Below are 22,576 nucleotides of genomic sequence, written 5' to 3' on the forward strand. Positions count from 1 at the left end.
TGTGCGAGACGTGAATTTAAATTGTATTTAGTTACAGAGGTATATGATGTCACACTTGTCCGTGTAAAAAGAACTTTGCACAGCGCAAATCCTTGAATGAATGTGAGGTAAACTTCAACAGATTTCCCCTGCTCAGGGAGTAGGAAGTAATGAACACTGTGTAAGGACCATGTCAATGGGAACACAGTTCATGCACGGAGCTCAATTCTAACGAGCTGATTATCTGAATCAGGTGTGTTAACAAAGAGAGACATGCAAAATATGCAGAGCTAAGGGGCACGAGGACTGGAATTGAGAACCACTGGTGCAGAGTATCGCTTGTCGTTTCTCCAATCACAAATGCAGACATGGTTTTATGTTTACGCAGTGCGATGCAACGCAACGCATAAAAACACAGTATAAGTCATTATAATCCGTAATTATGTCCCACTGGATACAACAAATGGCTCGTTTGTAATGGGTTTTATTGTTTTTTGTCTTGTAGCGCCAGTGTTCTGGCCGGGTCTTGCATCACAGTATGGCAAGAGGCGTAACATTTCCGTCACACGCTTGAAGCATTCGGCCAATCACAACACACTGGATAGCTGGCCAATCAGAGCACACCTCGCTTTTCAGACAATGACCTTTGTAAAAAATTACACATTACAGAAAGGCGGGGCATAGAGGAGAAACAATAATGTACAGTATGTGGAAAATAATGTGTTTTTTGAACCGTAAACCACATAAAAACATTTCATTACACTGAATACACAAAATAATGTTCTTTTTAACAACATCATATGACCCCTTTAATGTAAACAACACAGAATAATTGCATCATCTTTATGATTGGCCCACACCTCTTACTTCAGCACATCCAAACCTCATATGTGATCTAGAAGTACCAGTAATGCCAGAAAAATTGCCAAATGATTTACCGGTATTTTTAAAAAGGTCCTGTTCACATGTTCAAACGGTAATTCTCTGGAAAAGCTTAACAATGATTTTAAGAAAACTAAGAGAGATTTCTAGCCAAATCAGATCTTATCAACTAAGGGAATAAAAACATCATCCACAACAACTCATATGATAGATTTGTGAATGGAGAGTCTTGGGTTGCATAACAATGACATCTGGTCTGATATATTGGCAAAGCTCCTGAGGAAGTCAACCTCTCGGATATAAACAGACATGTTCTAGGCACGAAAAGAAGCTAACCTATGGCTGACACTGAAAGACGAAAGTGGGAAAATGCGTGGGAAGTAATGGCAGAAAAAATATTTAAGAAGACAGCAGAAATTCATCATCATTTTATTTCAAACCGGGTAAACATAGCATTGTCTCTCTTGGTTTGACTTTAAATTAGCTAATTTTAGACACACAGTGCTGCCGGAAAGCCTCTGGTTATATCTGACCAACACAAACATTTGTGAAATGCTTGTTTGATGTATCTGCAGCATGTCAGTGGTGAATTCACTGGAGAATGGACGGTTGCCCAAACACAGAGAAATTGTGGGGTTTTTCTGTTTTTGTCTTTATGTGTGCTCTAAGCACGTGTAAGCTGTAGTTTTCTCTCTGGTGAGCTAATCACTGTTACATAAGACTTGGCATGTGTGTGTATGAGTGCATGACGCTAAGATTGTCTGACCATTTTTTGAGATCTGTTTAAATAAAATTAAGTAAAAGTGGATAAATATTTGTGTCTGTAATGAGCATTTATAACACACCTGCAAATACATTCCTGTAGCATTTAAAAACATAATTTACTCACATAACTTCCACCTCATCAAGTTAAGTTATTTTGAAGTGACGAATTTAAGTAATCTCAAAGTGATTTTACATGATTCCCATACATGATTTAATATAATCAAATTTATTTATAGTTTTTTTCACATCACTGAATTGTAAAATAATTTCAGAGCTAGCTAACAAACTGTTCATGAGCACTGACATGAGCTAAATTCTCCTTAAGTAAAGTAACAAACACATTTTCAGTACCCACCCTCACCTTTAAACAAAAGCTGCACTCTGTGTAGGATGGCTGAAGGAGGTGAACCCCTGGAACTTACACAATCGGAAAGTGGCCGTATTTTTGTTTTATTTCAACCAAACTCTGTTAAAGACTTGCACAAACTGCATTGCAAACATTTTCCAAAATGTAATTTGTGTGGAAACATTACGAAGTCTGTAAACGGCCACTAGCAGAGGCCAGAGACGCTGAAGACGGACGCAAAGATGTGAAAATACTGTACAGTAGCAGGCAGAGCAAACTCCACTGTTCATGACGTACAAAATATTGGAAGAGAGTCCTAAATACTGAATTGGGGGTTTCTATGAATGTATCGCTGAGGGGATCTGACTGTCTATAGAAAGGTTTAGATTGTATCTTATTTTCATCTTACCTCTCTATAATGCATATTAAAGTAATGTTTATAAGTGCAGTGCTGCTTTGTTTACAGCAGTAACCAAGGAAAAACTATATCACTACTGTTCCATAATCGCCACCTGTGAATTGAATTTTCATTCAGCCAATCTGCTGTTTCTGTTTTGTGCACGCATTCTTGCTGCTGGATCACCGTATGTTTGAAAATTAATCTAAATCTCAGTCAAATGATTATTAAACATTTATACTCATAATCATTATCACATTTACTTTCAAATATGATCTATTAGCCTACATGTGTGAACATGAAATAAAATGACACATTCTTTTTTATTGTAAACTGCCTTTGAAAGACATTCTGTTCAGACACTGCAAGTAAACAAGAAATCTTTGAGCACACCTGCATATTCCATTTTGTTCTCAGAATTATCGGGTTTCATGTCTGCCTTAAAATTCCCCTAAACATCACAAGAAAGTGAACCATGATTTAAAATGTTAGTAAGACAGCCTCTTCCAGTCTAAGTGGGTGGTTCATGGCCAAAATTAGCAAATAGGTGGACCATGTTTCATGTTGATCGTCAAATGTCTGGTTACTGTCAAACTACCAGCTCCTCGACTTACGGAACCCTCTTGGCCATATCTCTCTATTGTCTGGTTCAATTTCAGGCACAGTTACACAAAATGTTTCAAATATCAGCATCCATACTTCTAGCATTTACATTGTTCTTTTCAATGTGGTGCATAATATGTACAGCATGTTTTAAGCCTTACATTATCTGTTGTTTGCAACAAATGTACCAAATCTGACAGCGGTATCACACAACCCCTTGGCCATAACAGATGTGTACAATCAATATTCTATATCTAACAAGGGTTTTTAATATTAACACAGATGTCACAAAATGATTTCATTCTAATTCACAAGCTCATGATTAGATCTGATATGGATTTGCTTGGATATATCAGGTCAAGTACATGTCAAATCTATATCGGTTCATCAAAATGAAAACAGATTAATTGTTATTGTCAACCCAAAGATGTCAGTAAAACAGCTTGCAAACAATATGTAACAACACTACATTTACCTCAGAAAAGCCATTCAATACCCATAATTTGATAGTTAGCAAAAACAAATCTGGAGAGCAGCATTTTTCTCAATAATTGCATATTTTTAACCAAACCGGTTAGTCTCATTTATTGTATGGAAAAGAACAGAACTTCCCATCACTACTAGTGATCCGAAAACCAATGCAACCGGTTCTTGACTCCAGAACGAGTCAATCTTTCGTTCGTTATCTGGCTCGGCTCGGTGTTCATCTTCAGTTCTTTCTTCGCAGCAGTTCAGTCAGTGTACTGTTTGAGTAAATGGATTACTCTGGGATATTGGTTTATTTTGACTCAGAGGGAGTGTCAGCCACATTAAAAAAGTTAACAGCTTAAGTCATTTGTGGATTAATGCTTATTGGAGACGTGAACCATTTCAAACGATTCAGTTCGATATGGTGAACTGGTTTAAGAAGATCCGGTTACATCGAGTGATTCGTTCACGAACCGGATATCACTACACTGCAGTGCTGTGAACGCGCTCATAACAGACCCAGAAGAGAAGACAACGCTGAATAAAGTCGTAGTTTTTGATATTTTTGGACCAAAATGTATTTTCGATGCTTCAAAAAATTCTAACGGACCCTCTGATGTCACATGGACTACTTTGAAGATGTTTTTATTACCTTTCTGGATGTGGACAGTATACCCTACATACATTCTCAATGGAGGGACTGAAAGCTCTCGGACTAAATCTAAAATATCTTAGACTGTGTTCCGAAGATGAACGGAGGTCTTACGGGTTTGAAACGACATGAGGGTGTCATTAATGACATAATTTTAATATTTGGGTGAACTAACCCTTTAACTCCTCGTCTGCATGCGCTCTCTTTGAAATAGGAATTGTTCCCACATTTCTTGTTAACATCTTTCATTTATTGCTGTCTCATTTGTATTTGGCCAGTTTGGAGAAAGCCTCACCAAACCTGACCACCCAGGCATTTGTGATCATGGGAACTTGAAGAAACTTGTACAAACGCGGATGGGTGACATGAATGGAGATGGCTCCAGATCGGCGATGTAGTATTTGATTTCCCAACAATCTCCATCACCCAACACAAAATTAATTTGCTGAATGTATAAACTGTATTTTCCTGTGCTCAAACCTGCCAATCTAAAGGAAACACTGTGTACGGCATTAGAGGAAATGTGTGAATTACCATAGTCAAGTCAAGTCAAGTCATCTCTATTTATATAGCGCTTTTAACAAAAAAGATTGCGTCAAAGCAACTGAGCAACATTAATTAGGAAAACAGTGTGTCAATAATGCAAAATGACAGTTAAAGGCAGTTCATCATTGAATTCAGTGATGTCATCATGCAGCTCAGTTCAGTTTAAATGGTATCTGTGCAATAATTTGCAATCAAGTCAACGATATCGCTGTAAATGAAGTGTCCCCAACTAAGCAAGCCAGAGGCGACAGCGGCAAGGAACCAAAACTCCATCAGTGACAGAATGGAGAAACATAACTTGGGAGAAACCAGGCTCAGTCGGGGGGCCAGTTCTCCTCTGACCAGAGGAAACCAGCAGTTCAATTCCAGGCTGCAGCAAAGTCAGATTGTGCAGAAGAATCATCAGTCTAAGAATCACCATAGACTTACAGTCTAAATAAAACAATTTGCAACTATTACTGTTATTATACTTGCATACAAAACTTTGTATTACACTTGTTATAAAGTGCGTGACATCACATGCACTACTGCCGGTGGCAGTAAAAAACCGCGGTGGTCTGATGGGGTTGTCAAGGCGACTGTCACAGCCCTAGCTTCCATATAGCATCAATATGTTGATGATGGCCAATTCTTTATGTTATCAAGCTCTTGCTTTATGTGATTATTCTCTTTACAAAGCTTTGTAATCTCCTGTAGAATCCTGAATTATCTTGGTCAATCTCCTAGTCAGCTGATGGCACTTCGGTTTTTTAACATTGCTGCTTCTATACATTAATTCTCTCTAGTCTCCACTGCTTTCCCAGCATCAATTTTTAAAGATCCCCTGTATTCACTGATACAAATGTTCTGAACGTGTTGTTAATGATGGAAAAAAAGTTTATGAATTACACTAGAAATTAATATGCCAGTACAGTATAAATTATTGATTTAACAAACCCATATTATACATTTGCCATTTTATATTCTACTCATTCTGCGCTGACAGACCAATGGATTTCACTTAATGACATGGAACCAAATTAAAGAACTAAGAATATCTTTTGTTTCTTAATTACCATTGGATGTTAAAACAAAACAAGCACACATGATACTGTGCCCATGAATATTAACTTGTATAAAGACACATCCATTTAGACTGTCAAAGCATAAGCAGAATTAATGAAATCAAAGGAGCTCACTGCTATTTATTTTAACACTCAATATTGCATGAGTCCACATGGGCTACTACCAATGCAGAGAAAAAAACAAACAAAAAAAAAGAAAGTGGGAGAGATTAATTCAGAATCAACATGCCAATAAATCCCTGTGGTGAGAGGCTTCCAACTAGAGATCTTTAAATATTCAGAGTGCAAACCCAGAGTCAAGAAGAGGGAATCCCTATTCAGCGGTGACCTTCAGTGGATGATGAAAGTTAAATGGGCTTCTCTTGCTCTCCATCTCCCTTGCTGTCTCTCTCTCTGACACACATTTAAACAGTGCACAGACACACATGCTCACATATCTTTCCTGATATATACAACATATGTATTGGAAAACAAAATAAAGATTTTTCAAATCACAAATAAATTTTTTTTTTTTTTGATGATTAGTGCTTGCAGCTCATGAAAGTCAAAAATCCAGTATCTCAAGATATTTGAATATTTACATTTAAGATTCATTAAATGATCCCTACAGTATAAATTCTGGGTATCTCTTGTTCTTTGAAACCACAATAATGGGGAAGACTGCTGATTTGGCAATGGTCCAGAAGACAATCAACGACACCCTCCACAAAGAGGGTAAATCACAGAAGGTCATTACTGAAAGGGTGGCTGTTCACAGAGTGCTGTATCAAAACATATTAAACGCAAAGTTGACTGGAAGAAAGAAAATGGGTAGGAAAAGGTGCACATGCAACAGGGATGACCGCAAGCTTGAGAATATCATCAAGCAAGGCGAATTCAAACACTTGGGAGAGCTTCACAAGTAGTGGACTGCAGCTGGAGTCTTACCTGGGCTAAGGAGAAAAAGAACTGGACCGTTGCTCAGTGGTCCAAAGTCCTCTTTTCAAATAAAAGTAAATTCTGAATTTAATTTGGAAATCAAGGTCTGGAGTCTGGAGGAAGACTGGAAGGGCACAGAATTCAAGCTGCTTTAAGTCCAGTGTGAAGTTTCCGAAGTCAGTAATGATTTGGGGTGCCGTGGCGTCTGCTGGTGTTGGTACATTGTGTTTTATCAAGTCCAAAGTCAATGCAGCCGTCTACCAGGAGATTTTGGAGCACTTTATGCTTCCATCTGCTGACAAGCTTCATGAAGATGCTGATTTCCTTTTCCAGCAGGACTTTAGTACCTGCCCACAGTGCCAAAACCACTTCTTAGTGGTTTGCTAACCATAACATTACTGTGCTTGATTGGCCAGCAAACATGCCTGACCTGAGCCCTATATGAAATCTATGGGACATTTTCAAGAGAAAGATGAGAAACAGTGGATCCAACAATACAGACAAGCTGAAGGCTCAATATTGCCTCAGCAGTGTCACAGGCTGCTTGATTACATTCCACACCTCACTGATGCTGTCATTTGTGCTAAAGGAGCCCCGACCAAGTATTGAGTGCATAAATAAACATACTTTAAAGAATTTGAACTTTTCTGATATGCTTGTTCTTGTTTTCCTTTTTTTTTTTTTTTTTTTTTTTTTTTGATTGATCTTAGGAAATATTCTATTATTTTGAGATGCTGGATTTTTGATTTCCATGAGCTATAAGCTCTAATCATCAAAATTAAAACAAAACAAACATTTTTTTTAAATGTTTTACTTTACATGTAATCTATAATATAAGAAAGCTTCATGATGTTATAATTTTTTTAGATGCCCCTTTATATATATATATATATATATATATATATATATATATATATATATATATATATATATATATATATATATATATATATAAAATGGAAAAATCTCACAGTCAATTGGTATATCAATCATATAATCATAATAAGGATGCCCATTTGAAAATTTGCTTTGACGTTTTCAGAGATGTAAGCTCCAGGAGGTCAGCAGCCTTTCAGTGTTCACGTACAACTGGTGAGAACAGCCTTATTTCAGCCAGTTCTTCTGGAATTTGCTACTGATATCTCTATAGTAGTTAAACATGCCATATAATTTGTTTTGGGTATATATAACGGGCAATTTTTGTTGAAAGGGACTGAAACAAGGTTGGAAACAAGGACATTATTTTTACTTTTTAACAACACCTTGTAAGACACAACCAAAAAATGCAGTGACCAACGTTTTCATCAGAAATCCCCTAAACCAATGAAAGGATGCTACCACAAAGACGTTATTTTCCTCAGAGGACATTCAAACAATGAATATAAGATTGACCTGACGAATAAATGCTTTATAAAAGCAGATAATCACACACAATTCTTTAGCATACATCTTATAGCATATAGCTTTGAACTATTTTACATAATACTTTTACATATAATAGCTTCAATGAATCAACTCAGTGTTCCTTCGTTTCTAGTTCTATAGTAATGACGAATTAGTAATGGATGCTTGGGCTCACCTGTTAAACTGTGAACTTGAGATTTGAATACGTGGCCAAAGTAGTTCTACACACAAGAGGGTTTTTATGACACTCCTTTGTTGTTTCTTTTGTATTTACACATTTGTGCCTTCAAACTGTTTTATAAAAGCAATATGACACTTTATTTATAAGCCATATTGCACGACTATATATATATATATATATATATATATATATATATATATATATATATATATATATATATATATACACATCACAGGATCCCCAGAGAAACTCTATTCCTATTCCTATAGTTTTTACCCTGGGTTTCTGTGATGTAATGGTGCTCCAATTACAATACCATACAATACCATACAATTGCTTCTAAAAAAAAAACAAAAAAAAACTTGAGTCCTCTTTAAAAGAGCTGAATTTAGACCACTTTCAAGTGACCTAAAATTGACTACAAAAGATCTAGTCTTCTTTGCATTGTACCTGAAAGTGGAGTCTTAACTTTCAGGTCCAAGTCTCTATTCATTTATTTTTTTGTCCTTAAATTAAAAGAGAGAGAGAGAGAGAGAGAGAGAGAGAGAGAGAGAGAGAGAGAGAGAGAGAGAGTGGGGGGGGGGGACTTTTTTTAAAATTTGTTAATTTTGATGTTTTTTGAGGAAAATTTCACATCCAACTACCCCATTCCAACATTTTCTCCTGCATGTCGACCTTCAGCTTTTACTGTTAGATTCTCTGTACACTTCTTTGTAGCCCTCACAGTAACTAAGTGAGGGGTCTTTCTTATACACAAAGGACTGATTTTTTTTTTTCATTCGCCTGATAGTCTATTAAAGACTCAGTCAGTATGAGTCAATACTGGGACACCAGAGCCATCCCACGCTTGCACTCAGCAAACAGCTGCCTCTGAAAGCTCAGCCAGACATAAAACACAAGGCTTCCACAACACCCCTGGCCTATTATGCTACTGACAGATTGACCCATGAAGGACCAAAAAAGCAAGCAATGGGCCTGCTCTACAGTGGGCGGCAAGTGATGTCACAAGCTTCTAAAGGTAGACTACCTTTCAAGTCAAATGATTAAAAAAAACCTTTTAAGACAACTTAAAGCAAAGCTACAGTCTAAAGACTACTGTTAATCATAATAAAATATTAACAAAGATAAAACTGCACTGTACCATTTTAATAAAAATGACAAAATGAAAATTAACAAAAATAAACTATTTTACAAACTGCACAGGCATACAAAAATACAAACCAAATTATTATTTTTTTTAGGCTTGATTGTGTTTATGGGGTGCAATCTAATATGTGTTAATGCTTCGTTAAAAAAAAAAAAAAAAAAAAAAAAAAACATTTTTCACATATCTTGCCTTTATTCTACACTGCTCTGTCCCTTTTCATTTGAACGCTCTGATGTGATCCTGTTTTTATGAAGCCCCTGCCTCAGAAATACATGATGGGCTCAGATTGGTCAGCTGGCTCAGTGTGTTGTGATTTGCTAAACAGCCAGTGTGCGTCTAAATGTCACACCCCTCCAGCTCAGTGGCATGTGCTCCAGTTGTTTTGTAAACAATGACGTCGTCTATGATGCTTATCAATTTGATGGTATGTTTTTTGTTTGTTGTTGTCTCATACATTCAGATACACCGTTATTTGTAAATGCTACTGCTTATGTTAGCTTTTAATATATGGTTTTATCCTGATTAAAGTTTTCCTTTCTCTTTGGAGTGTTACAAGTTGTTTATGCATTGATGAGATCCCTAAAGTTGCAAAGACTAAAGTCTCAAACTCAAAAAGATATTCTTCATAAAAGTTAAGACTCGTCCACACCCTCCTAAAACACCTCGTTTAAACACGCCCCCACATGTCTACATCACTGTGTGGGAAGATTTGCATAACACCACGCAAAGAAAGAAGGCGTAACTTTGATTCTCACTGTAGTATTGTTGCTGCTGCCGCCTCCATGTCGTGGAGATGCTGTGTTTCATTCTGAAAGGAAAAATACTTTGTTTGGCCTTCCAAAAAAGGACACAACTAGAAATCAGTGGTTAAGTTGTATTTACAACACTGTTCCAGAACAGTTCAACCCAAATATTCACATGTGTGCAGCATATTTTACGGAGGACTGTTTCCCTGAACCTGGAAAAGCTGTGCACGAATGTTGTTTCTATAAAGTGGGGCAACTCCAACTTTGCAAGGACAGTCTGGTGCTTCTGACTCACAGCCTGTAAGTACGTTTTCATATTTAAAGAATTTGCCACTGTCAATTCAAACGCAAGTTTTGAGCAGTGTAGAGTAGCGCTTGTTGTTTGCTGTTTCTCGATCACAAAATGCAGACATGGTTTTATGTTTACGCGGCGCGATATGCAATGCATAAAAAGACAGTATAAGTCATTATAATCCGTAATTATTTCCCCACTGGTTGCAACATATGCCTTGTTTGTAATGAGTTTTATTGTTTTTATCTTATCGCTCCAGGACATGGCATCACAGTATGGTAAGGGGCGTAACATTATCGTCACACACTTGAGGCATTCGGCCAATCGCAACGCACTGGATAGCTAGCCAATTAGAGCACACCTTGTTTTTCAGAACGATGAGCTTTGTAAAAATCGATGCATTTCAGAAAGGCGGGGCATAGAGGAGAAACAATAATGTACAGTATGTGGAAAATTACTAAAGACTCCTTTAGAATCGCTAGAAGATGGAATCGCGATTCATATATGAATAGATGTTTTCGTGCACCCCTAGTTTTGATGGCATTGTAACAACTGTTCTTCTTCTCTAAAACTGTGCAACATGGCCCCTTCCCCTTTGTTGCATGTTCCCGGGGGCAGGGTTTATGTAAATTTCTGTGTTTGTGACGTAACAAACCTGGGAAGTAGCTCGTTGTAGTCCCTGTGAGCCGTTTTTGTGGGCATTAAACTGCAAGAATTTTAAAAGACATTAGATATCTCCGTTTGCTAGGGCTGGACCAGAATATTTGATTATTTGAATATTCGTTCGGTGGGTTGGCATTCAATTTTCAATTTTGAGATTTGAATATTCTTTTTTTCTTTTTAACCCCTGGCATCCCCCGCAAAATGGTTCTCATTCGTTTGAATATGAATCACCCATGAGTGAAGCTCATGAACGTCATGATTCATTTCATCTGGAAGATAAGACAAACATGCAGAACACCTCAGCTGTGTGGGAGCACTTTAAATTGAGTGAGGACAAGAAAGGCAGTGTGCCAAATATGCGATTTGAAACTGGCCTACCACAACAGCACATCAAGTTTGAAAAATCATCTAATTTCTCTAAGTAGTATGCCTATAGTATATTGTTGGTGTATAAAAAAACGAGCTGCTTTTATCCGCCATGTTAATCAGTAATTTTACACATGATAAAAATGTGTAGTTAATTTGCTTGGCAAATACTTGCGAATACAGCAGCCATAAAAAACTTAAAGTAGCCCAGCCTAATAATAATTTGTCTATATTAAAAGTATTGTTCTTAACAGACCTGTGTGTTTTGTATCACTAGTGCCATGTCTGTTTTCGGAGCATATAAGCCCTGCATGCGTGATGTGCGCTGCTTTTGGTTCACGCTGTTCTGTAGTTTATTAAAAGTTTATTAATTCGGAACGTGTCGTGTGTCCATATTGCACCAGAACAAGACACTGCATTCCCGGCGATTCCGGCAATTTACTGGTAATGTAATGTAATTTACCGGTATTTTTAAAAAGGGCCTGTTAACACATGATCTCTTTATGGCAATTCACCTGTAATTTTCCAGCAAAGTCTGTATGTGTGGTGCTATATGATCAAATGTTACTGAGCAGTTTAAATCAGTAGTGGTAATCTGGAGTGCGTTTCTCAAAAGTATTGTTAGCTAACTATGGTCGCAAGTTCCACTGAACTTCAATAATGACGGAATTTGTGACCATAGTTGTTTTGGAAAACGCAACCCCGGTAGAGCTATACACTCCAAAAGAATTACAATTTCAAAATCACAGAAACCTAGAACAGAACATTTTTGGCACAGAATAGGAGAGATTAAAAAATGAAAGTATTTAAGGAATGTATAAATCATCTAAATTGTACAAAACTGTGTGACCAAGCGTTTTAGATTCAGTCTCTCAATACATGTCCTACGGCCCGAAGGCTGCATTAGGATTTTACACCTTCTGGTACTTGCCCATGCAAATCTCACAGCCACAATGGAACAGTATTATGGATGGTTTGGGCGTGGTTATGCAGTTATGTTTGGACTGGTTTTGTTTGGGGCGCACTGCTATGCAGTTGCTAGAGTTTTCTAGGTGGTTGCTAGGTGGTTATTTACCGGCTTTTCTATGATATTCTTGTCCCTGGGATTTTTGCCCATTTTTATTTCAAAAATCGCAAGTCTGCTTAATTAGAAAAATAATAAAAACAGCTAAAAACAGCTTTTATTGAAAACCATGCTGCCGAAATGACTTTCTACTTCCAGGATTTTATTACGTAATAAAGATGATTAAATCAGCACGAGACTGCCTGCACAGACACAGATCAACACCTGCTTCTTCATCATGGTCTCTTTGGCCCAGCCACTGATGCATTAGTGAAGTGAGAGGCAGGAGAAGCACAACAGGATCACTGTACTAAAAATAACATTAGGATCCTCTGGAAGGTAATGTTAGGCTGTAAAGTAAAGTGGCTGTTTATTTTCAACTATGCGATTGTCTCAGTAGAGCAATATTTGTTTGTTCGGGTACATTTCATTATGGATTCTTTGCTAAACCAGTCCCAATTCAACTCAGGCTTTGCAAACAGACTTTTACAGAAAGACTTTTACAGTAACAAAGTACTGTAGAGATTACTTTTTTGTAGGTTAAAACCTGGAAACAAGTAAGCATTTTAGCACTTCTGGATCCATCATACTGAGGTCATTGGGTTGTTAATGTCTAAAATAAGGTCTGTGGTTAACACATGCTCAAGATATATTCACATTTATTCTATGACATAAAATACATGAGTAATACTTCTAAGCTGTCCTAAAAAACATATATCATCACTGTTATCACTGTGGCATTTTATGTATGAAACATACAGAAAGTGATCAATAAACTCTCCCTTTATAAGCAGTGGATCTGTCAATCACACAAGTTTATTACTGGCCAAAACTCTCAGTAAAATCAATGACACTGTCTACACTGCATATTGAATACTTTATTTACATTGTGTCTGCACTGTTATGATGAAAACATTCATGAGATTGCAGAAATCGTGAGGACACTGCATTTGTTTGCTCGACAGATAAGGCTTTGATAGGCCACAATGCTTAGTGCTGCAATGGGAGTAGGTCTAAATTTAATGTTATAATCAGCACATTTAAGGATTAGTTCATCTCGGTAGCTTTGATAGTAAAAACGTAGTAAATGTAATAACTGTAATGTAATAATTATTTCATATGCAGAGATATTACAGAACAGCAACCACCTACTCTCTCTTGTGAAGCCAACAAGGAAGTGACTAAAACTGTAATTCATCGACTGCCCGATTCAGGCTGCAAAAAAAAGTGCAGTCACACACACACACACCCAAAAAAAAAACAACCAAACATAAAAAAAAAAAAAAAACATGTTTACAGCCTGGTTCAAAAAATTATTTTGGTCTATATAGCTAATTTTGCCCTTCATGACAACTGTGAGTGGGGTGATTCTTTTTTTTATAACTCATCCGTTTAAATTATATTAAGCCTTAAAGTTCTGCATAATTAAGGGCGTGGTCACTTGAGGGACAGGTGGATTGCCGCTGCTGACACTGCCGTCGAGCTAGGTGGGCGTGGCTTCAGCAACCAGCTCCCGCCTTTTTGGCCATTTTCGATTATCCGGGAGAGTCGCGCGGTGACGTGCTGCCAAGATGGCGACGCCCCGCTCTGCCTACTTTGTGCTTCAAATATGCTCTTCAGAAATCTGCGGGTGACGTCACGGACTCTACGTCCATGTTTTTATACAGTCTATGGATATTACTCAATCAGCGGACATTTACAATGAGGTCTTAAAGGAGACCTGCCCATTTAAACAGTTTTTTTAAATCAGTCTAAAATCAGGGTAGAAAAGGCCTTTTATTTTCTAAATTAGGCCTTAATTATTTTATCATATACAAATGATTATTTCTAAGCTGTTTACAGTGTACAATTTTGATGTAAAAATCCTTCTAACATAATAAGCACACCTCAGGAGACATTATACAAATTAAAATGCAGTTCATGACCCCTTTAATACTTAGGGCTAGGGGTTCGTTCTACTTAACCCTAAATATAAACAGTAGCAATAGTAATGCTTCCTCTAGTAACTACGTTATTAACACTACATGGCCGAAAACAGCTGTGGTTTTGTACATGTCCAAAAGCAATGACCTAACTGGTTACAGTACAACCACAATAACACACATAATAATGAAACAGTACTGAACATTTCAACATGTAACAGGCCGAACATATTAAGTTAAAGCTACATATGTAAGAGCTCAACTCATACACAGACTCAACTCACCTCTGGCAGACAGCTTTTTGGTGTTGATGATTTTGGCAGCATATTCCTGACCAGTAGAGATTTTCATACATCTTCTCACCACAGAAAAGGCTCCTCTGGAAATCAGAAAGAATATATACATATAATCAACTTTGTTTCATTTATTAAGACTATGAATATTAGCTACGTTTATTTTCATTTATTTATTTTCTTTGTGTATATATTTCTGGTAATGCAGAGTTTCCCTGCTCCTGTGAAAATTCTACTCCGATCCCCTCTGCCTTTTCTTAAAGAACATGTTTTAAGCTTTTCTACAACCTCGTCTTGAATATCCCTACTAAATATTCATAGAATATATGTGCGATTTGTAAGAACATGCTTCTCAACGTCAACAAAACTCCGTTCTTAAAGTAAATAAGCATGACGTTTTAAATGGGGGAATTCCGCTGTTACTTTTCCCGCCGAAAAGGGGAAAAGAATAATATAAACAGCACAGTATAACGTCATAACAGCACATGAAAGAGCCGAAAAGAGATTTCCGAACGCAGGTAACGTACAGAATCAGGTAACGTTAAGGACTAACAGGTAACTGTCAGTGCCTTTAAACATCCTACACTTTTCTAAAAAAAACGTTGAAGATTGTTATTAGAAGCGTGTGCATAACTAATACTTACTTTCCCAGTTCTTCATACAGCTGATATTCGTCGGTAAACCTGGTGCAGGTTGTTGAAGCCATGCTGAGAGCCAAGGAAAGAACAATCTGAGCGCAAAAGTGAAATCTGCGGTTACCTCTTCCTGTATATCCTCAGTGCAGACCGAAAGTAAATGTTTCAACTCTGGAAAGAAATGAAAATGTACGAGTCTGTCACTACAAATCCTCTTGCAGGTATGAGATTGTGACTGCCACTGTTTTGACACCTATCTGAAGTTGAAGCGCCGCACCTCTTCTGATCAAGAGATGTCCGATTCGTGAACGTATCGTTCTTTTAAACCGATTCTTTATAACGATTCAATAGAACCGATTCGCGAGCGTGTGTGAATCATTCGAGTTTTTGGGGACTTTCATTAGGTTACACGTCAATGTTTCAATTCACACAGACCTATATATGAATAAATGTCGTGCTCATTTTGTCCGCAATATACATAGAAAGAATACCAAAATAACGTAGACTATATAAAACTGAAACCAACATATGTAGCCTTTATATATATATATTTGCACATTTTAAACTAGAAAACAAATTAAACAATATTTAATGCTGTTATTTGACCAAAGTAAAAGAATCAAGAACACTTGTGAAAATGCTTCTGTTTTTCAGTATTTTATAATATAATGCTAAAGGTTGCATTTTAATTTATACAGTCAGCAAAAAATGTGTCTGAAATTAGTACAGTGCAATCTTAATTATCTCTTATTCATTTCCCATTGTAATAATTACATTTTTTGTTACAATCAAGTATTAAAAACACATTTGTATATGAAGCCATTTATGAGAAATGAATTGGAATGAATTGGCATGTAACAATCACAAACCCATTAAAAACATATAGCCTATGATAAACAATAGTAGGATATTTAGCTTAATTAATTTCACTACAAAAAAAAAAAAAAGAGCTGCAAATCTGTAATTGTGTGATGATTCACATGGAAAGAAGAATCATTTCGATTGACCGATTCGTTAAAGTGAATCGAGTTTCCCAACAGTAATCTCTCACATGTCGCTTCCTGCTGTAACAGCGGCTGTTGAATCTAGTGTAAGAGCTCCCTCTGGTGGCACAAACCCGCGTGTACGAGTGTCTGGAAAGACCACAGTGTATATAGATTATTTAAATCGCAGGAAATTAGCAAATGTGTGACCGTAGACTTGTGTATAGACTGATAACGCTAGTCTAAAATGAAGCATCATACAGTACTGTTCATCCTTGAGCACTGTCACCTTGAGTTAACGGGATGACCAATTATCCTCTTAAATTACTAATCCTGTAAATCCGGTGGAGCATTCTCCCTCATCTACTACTGTCTTAAAAATCAATGTGATGATAAAAAGCTCCTTTCCCTCCTTTGGCATTTCAGATTAGGTCTATTTGTCACTCTTTACTCACCTGAATATTTATTATGAGGTTGTTTTATGAAAGTGAACTTACTTTGAGGTACACACACTTACATCTATTCCTTTTGTCAGTTCTTCACAATTAATAATAGATATTTTCTCTTGTAGTGAATTACAGAAAACTGTAACTAGAAATCCACTGCCCAATATTCAATGTTACTAATACAATAAAACTAAATAAATAAATAAATGAAAATAGTAAAAAAAAGAAGAAAAATACATTCTAAAAGAAGTTGGAAATACACAATATTAAGTTGAATGTAATAATCAATAGTATGTCAACATAAATGTTTAATTGATAAAAAAAAAAAAAAAGAAGAAGAAGAAGAAGAAAAAACATCTGTAGAAAAACAGATAATGTCCTGGCATAAAATGAGCAGTAATTTTTTTTATATTACCTATAATGCAATGCATTTAAAATATCTGTAAGAATCAGTACAAAAAAATTCCTTCAAAATAAAACTGCACACTGGGATGTATTTTTACAGACATTTTTTAGAATGTAATGTAAACTATGAGCAGTAAGAGTTAAAGTGTCAGATCATTTCCAGAAGGGGATGGGGGATGTGGGGTAGGAGGGAGTGACAGAGACTTAAACAGCCTGACGGGAAAAAGCTGTTAGAGTGTCTGGTAGTGGCGGTATAGATACTCTTAAACCCTTTTCCAGATGGCAGTGTGTTACATTCATGGGATGGGTGTGAGGGGTCAGCAATAATTCTAGATGCACTGCAGATGCAATGTTTTGCTGATGAATTCTCTGAGAGGAGTCTCTCTGGGGGGTCAGAGACACTGCAGTTCCCAAACCAGACAATGCTGCAGAGCATGATCTCAACAACAGTAGTCTAACTGGCTGTTTGGACTCCAGTTCCAACACTTACCAATAGCCCGCAAAGCCTATAGATGACCTCAGCATAAGGAAAGACATTTCAGAGGTGGAAATGGTTTACTTTCTCTTACATACGAATATAAAATAACTTTCCATACTAATTTTGAAAGTGAAAAAAAGTGACGTGACATACAGCCAAGTATGGTAACCCATACTCGGAATTCATGCTCTGCTTTTAACCCATCCAAAGTGCACACACACAGCAGTGAACACACACACACTGTGAACACACACCCGGAGCAGTGGGCAGCCCTTTATGCTGAGGCGCCCGGGTGTGAATATATTAATCGGTGCCTTGCTGAAGGGCACCTCAGTCATGGTATTGAGGGTGGAGAGAGCGCTGTACATTCACTCCCCCCACCTACAATTCCTGCCGGCTCGAGACTCGAACTCACAACCCTTGGATTGCAAGTTCGACTCTCTAACCATTAGGCCACGACTTCCCCGTTTTCCCCCGTGTTTTACCCATGCAATGCATTAATTGCAAACGTAATGGATGATGTCCCGAAAAAAATCATAAAACTATTATAACATGCCAGGAAATCTCTTATAAAATCTGGTGGCAGTCGTTGCTTAAAGGGATAGTTCACCCAAAAATGAAAGTTATTTCATTAATGACTCACCCTCATGTCGTTCCAAACCCGTGAGACCTCCGTTCATCTTCGGAACACAGTATAAGATATTTTAGATTTAGTCCGAGAGCTTTCTGTCCCTCCACTGAGAATGTATGTACGGCATACTGTCCACATCCAGAAAGGTAATAAAAACATCTTCAAAGTAGTCCATGTGACATCAGAGGGTCCGTTAGAATTTTTTGAAGCATCGAAAATACATTTTGGTCCAAAAATATCAAAAACTACGACTTTATTCAGCATTGACTTCTCTCCCGGGTCTGTTATGAGCACGTTCACAACACTGCAGTTTAGTGATATCTGGCTCGCGAACGAATCACTCGATGTAACCGGATCTTCTTGAACCAGTTCACCAAATCGAACTGAATCGTTTGAAACGGTTCACGTCAACAATAAGCATTAATCCACAAATGACTTAAGCTGTTAACTTTTTTAACATGGCTGACACTCCTCTGAGTTCAAGTAAACCAATATCCCGGAGTAATTCATTTACTCAAACAGTACACTGACTGAACTTCTGACCTAGCCAGATAACGAACGAAACATTGACTCGTTCTCGAGTCAAGAACCGGTTGCATCGGTTTTTTCGGATCACCGGTAGTGATGGGAAGTTCTGTTCTTTTCCGCGAACCGGTTCTTTCGGACAGTTTGATTCAATAAACCGGTTGCCGAAAACGGTTCACCAGTTTTTTTTTGCGCTCGACGTAATGACTTCATTGGCGATGATTGCCCTTGATTCAAGCCTTTGGTTTACCCGCACTCATAACATTAGCACAGAATCAGTTCAGAATCAATCACCAAAAGAACCAGTTCAGTTCAGACGCGCTGTGTATCAGTCTGAATCACGCATTGGTTTATTTGAACTCAGAGGGAGTGTCAGCCATGTTAAAAAAGTTAACAGCTTAAGTCATTTGTGGATTAATGCTTATTGTTGACGCGAACCGTTTCAAACGATTCAGTTCGATTTGGTGAACTGGTTCAAGAAGATCCGGTTACATCGAGTGATTCGTTCGCGAACCGGATATCACTAAACTAGTCTTGTGAACACGCTCATAACAGACCCGGGAGAGAAGTCAAGGCTGAATAAAGTCGTAGTTTTTGATATTTTTGGACCAAAATGTATTTTCGATGCTTCAAAAAATTCTAACGGACCCTCTGATGTCACATGGACTACTTTGAAGATGTTTTTATTACCTTTCTGGACGTGGACAGTATACTGTACATACATTCTCAATGGAGGGACAGAAAGCTCTCGGACTAAATCTAAAATATCTTATACTGTGTTCCGAAGATGAACGGAGGTCTCACGGGTTTGGAACGACATGAGGGTGAGTCATTAATGACATAATTTTCATTTTTGGGTGAACTATCCCTTTAATGGTTAGAGAGTTGGGCTTGTAACCCAAAGGTTGTGGGTTTGAGTCTCAGTACCGGCCTTGGGATTGTCGGTGGGGGGAGTGAATGACCAGCACTCTCTTCACCTTCAATACCACGACTGAGATGAAACCCTTGAGCAAGGCATTGAACCCCCAACTACTCCCGGGCTGCCCACTGCTCTGGGTGTGTGTTCAATACTCACTGCTGTGTGTGTGTGTGCACTTGGATGGGTTAAATGCAGAGCACAAATTCCGAGTATAATAAAAAAGAAAAAACAAAATTCTGATGAAGACAAAAAAAAAATAAAAAATGACATGACATACAGCCAAGTATGGTGACCCATACTCGGAATTTGTGCTCTGCATTTAACCCATCCAAAGTGCACACATACAGCAGTGAACACACACACACACCCCGTGAACACACACCCAGGGGTACGTTTCCCAAAACCATAGTTGCTAACCTGTTAGCAACTTAGTTGGTTGGCAATGGTAAAATTGCATTGCAACCAACAAAGTTGCTAACTTAGTTAGCAACTATGGTTTTGGGAAACGCACCCCAGAGCAGTGGGCAGCCATTTATGCTTCGGCGCCCGGGGAGCAGTTGGGGGTTCGGTGCCTTGCTCAAGGGCACCTCAGTCATGGTATTGAAGGTGGAGAAAGCACTGTACACTCACTCCCCCTACCTACAATCCCTGCCGGTATGAGACTCAAACCCGCAACCTTTGGATTGCGAGTCCAACTCTCTAACCATTAGGCCAAGACTTCCCCGCTTAGCGAAGAATTAAAAAAACTAAACTGCTAGATACCAGAGGTGTCCCCCAAGGCTCCATCCTTGGCCCTACACTTTTCTCAATTTATATTAATAACATTCCCCAGGCAGTTGGTAATTCACTCATTCACTTATATGCTGATGATACAATCCTTTATGCCACAGGTTCCTCCCCTGATGCTGTTCAAGCTACCCTGCAAGATAGCTTTTACCAACTACAGCAGTCTTTTACACAACTGAAACTCACTCTCAATACCTCCAAAACAAAAATCATGTGGTTTTACCGTAAGGGTACTATGCCTCCTCCTGCCCTTAACATCACCTGATCATCTGATTGGAAACTTCACTTTCTTTCTCTATCCACATATCAAAGCTGCAATCTAAGGTCAAAGCCAAGCTTGGTTTCCTTTACAGAAACTGCTGTTCCTTCACCACTTCTGCCAAACTTACTCTTATTCAAATGACCATTCTACCTACTATGGAGACACTATATACAGGGTTGCTTGCAAGTCCACTCTATCAAAACTTGATGCTCTTTACCATTCCGCTATCAGGTTTGCCACAAATGCTCCTTTCAGTACACACCACTGCGCTCTATATTCATCTGTTAACTGGCCCTCCCTTCACAATCGCCGTAAAATTCACTGGTTCACTTTCATTTACAAGACCCTTCTCGGCCACTCACCGCCTTACTTAGGTCACCTGCTGCAGCCAAAGCCCGTCACATATAACACCCGGTCCTCTCTTCATCTTCAATTAAGCATTCCCAAAACCAACTCTGCGTTTGGTCTTGCATCTTTTCAATCTTCTGCCACTCGCAACTGGAATGCTCTGCAAAATATTCTCAAACTGGATAAACTAATTTCAATTTCATCCTTCAAAACTATTATATTATACTTGTTCACGGACATATGCAGTTACTTCTCTACATAATATATATATATATATATATATATATATATATATATATATATATATATATATATATATATATATATATATATATATATATATATATATATTTTTTTTTTTTTTTTTTTTTCAAAGCAAATAGATTGATGATTCACCATCTATCACTTTCCTATGTACCTGTACACTTAGCTGGTTATAAGTGTCTGTTGTCCACTATGTTGTTTTAAATTATATTTATGTAATTGCTAACCTGTATGTATTTCTAATGTTCTGTATTTATTTTAGCCCTACTTCCCTTTCCCTAAGTGGTTATTCCACTTGTCAGGCCGCCATTGTAAATAAGAACCTGTTCTTAATGACTTGCCTGTAAAAATAAAGGTTTAATAATAAAGAATTGGAGATTAAAATAATAGCAGAATTGTCTCATTTTAAATAAACAATAAACACTGAGATGAAAAAAAAATGGTCACACCAAATGTTGATTTAATTTAATTAATAGAAGTTAATTAATAAAGAAAATCTGTTTATAACATTATTTTGACAGCATCCTCATTTTACAGCATTTTTACACAAGTCCCTAAAACTTTCAATAGTACTGTAGCTTTGCAGGTAGGTTTCTTGAAGCATCTTGGAGACATTGCCACAGTTCTTCTGAATTTAGTCTGTCTCAGTTTGTTCTGTTTCTTCATGTCATCCCAGTCAGACTGGAAGATGATGAGATCAGATCTCTGTGTGGAGCACTGGCTGTTGAACTTGCCAGAAACTTTGTGCAAAGAAGAAAAAAAAAAACTCTTTCCCTGATTGCAAATGACAAATCTCACTGATCACCCTTTTATGTAGGTGAGAGTAGCTGAGTAGATGCGCCAGTCATTCTCTAGCCAAATTTATGACAAGAGACTGAATGAACTCCATGCTGGTGGCTCCAGCATGCACATACTTCTCTGAGTCAAAACAAAAGTTGCCTAATGTCATGTGAAAAAGGGTTTATTCATTTTGAGAGATAAATCCAAGTAAGATCATTGGAATGAATCTTTTCTTTTTCTTTTTTTTTCTTTTCTTTTCTTTTCTTTTCTTTTATTTTTTAAGCAATGCTTTGATACAAAGGCAAAAAGACAAAGGCAGTGAGACATTTGATCAATGAAATTGTGAATTGAAAGATTTAGATGTATCATTCTCAGATTTTAAAGAACATAGTAAAGCCTGACTTCAGCAGAATAGGG

The 22,576-nt window shown here is 37.5% G+C and overlaps 1 protein-coding gene and 1 non-coding gene across 10 annotated transcripts in view; both read right to left on the reverse strand.

Annotated features, from left to right (window-relative positions):
• camk2d1 (calcium/calmodulin-dependent protein kinase (CaM kinase) II delta 1) overlaps positions 1–15,635 on the reverse strand; it is a 105,409-nt gene extending 89,774 nt beyond the window's left edge. For 4 of the 9 annotated variants that reach the window (XM_042728451.1, XM_042728442.1, XM_042728450.1 and 1 more), the window contains exons 1-2: positions 15,342–15,634; positions 14,689–14,783 (exon numbers count right to left, since the gene is read on the reverse strand). In XM_042728451.1, the coding sequence (XP_042584385.1) occupies positions 14,689–14,783; positions 15,342–15,403 (157 nt within the window). In that variant the 5' untranslated portion in view covers positions 15,404–15,634. Of the gene's footprint in view, positions 1–14,688; positions 14,784–15,341 lie in introns of all 9 variants that reach the window. The other 5 variants (XM_042728445.1, XM_042728446.1, XM_042728444.1 and 2 more) reach the window with 2 other exon arrangements.
• On the reverse strand, positions 2,318–2,384 carry LOC122138110. Its single transcript, XR_006155322.1, has one exon. It is a non-coding gene; the product is annotated as a small nucleolar RNA SNORD19 (small nucleolar RNA).
• Positions 15,636–22,576: the final 6,941 nt, after the last annotated feature.

Source organism: Cyprinus carpio, chromosome B7 (genome assembly GCF_018340385.1).
Source record: "Cyprinus carpio isolate SPL01 chromosome B7, ASM1834038v1, whole genome shotgun sequence".
Classification (NCBI taxonomy): Eukaryota; Metazoa; Chordata; class Actinopteri; order Cypriniformes; family Cyprinidae; genus Cyprinus; species Cyprinus carpio.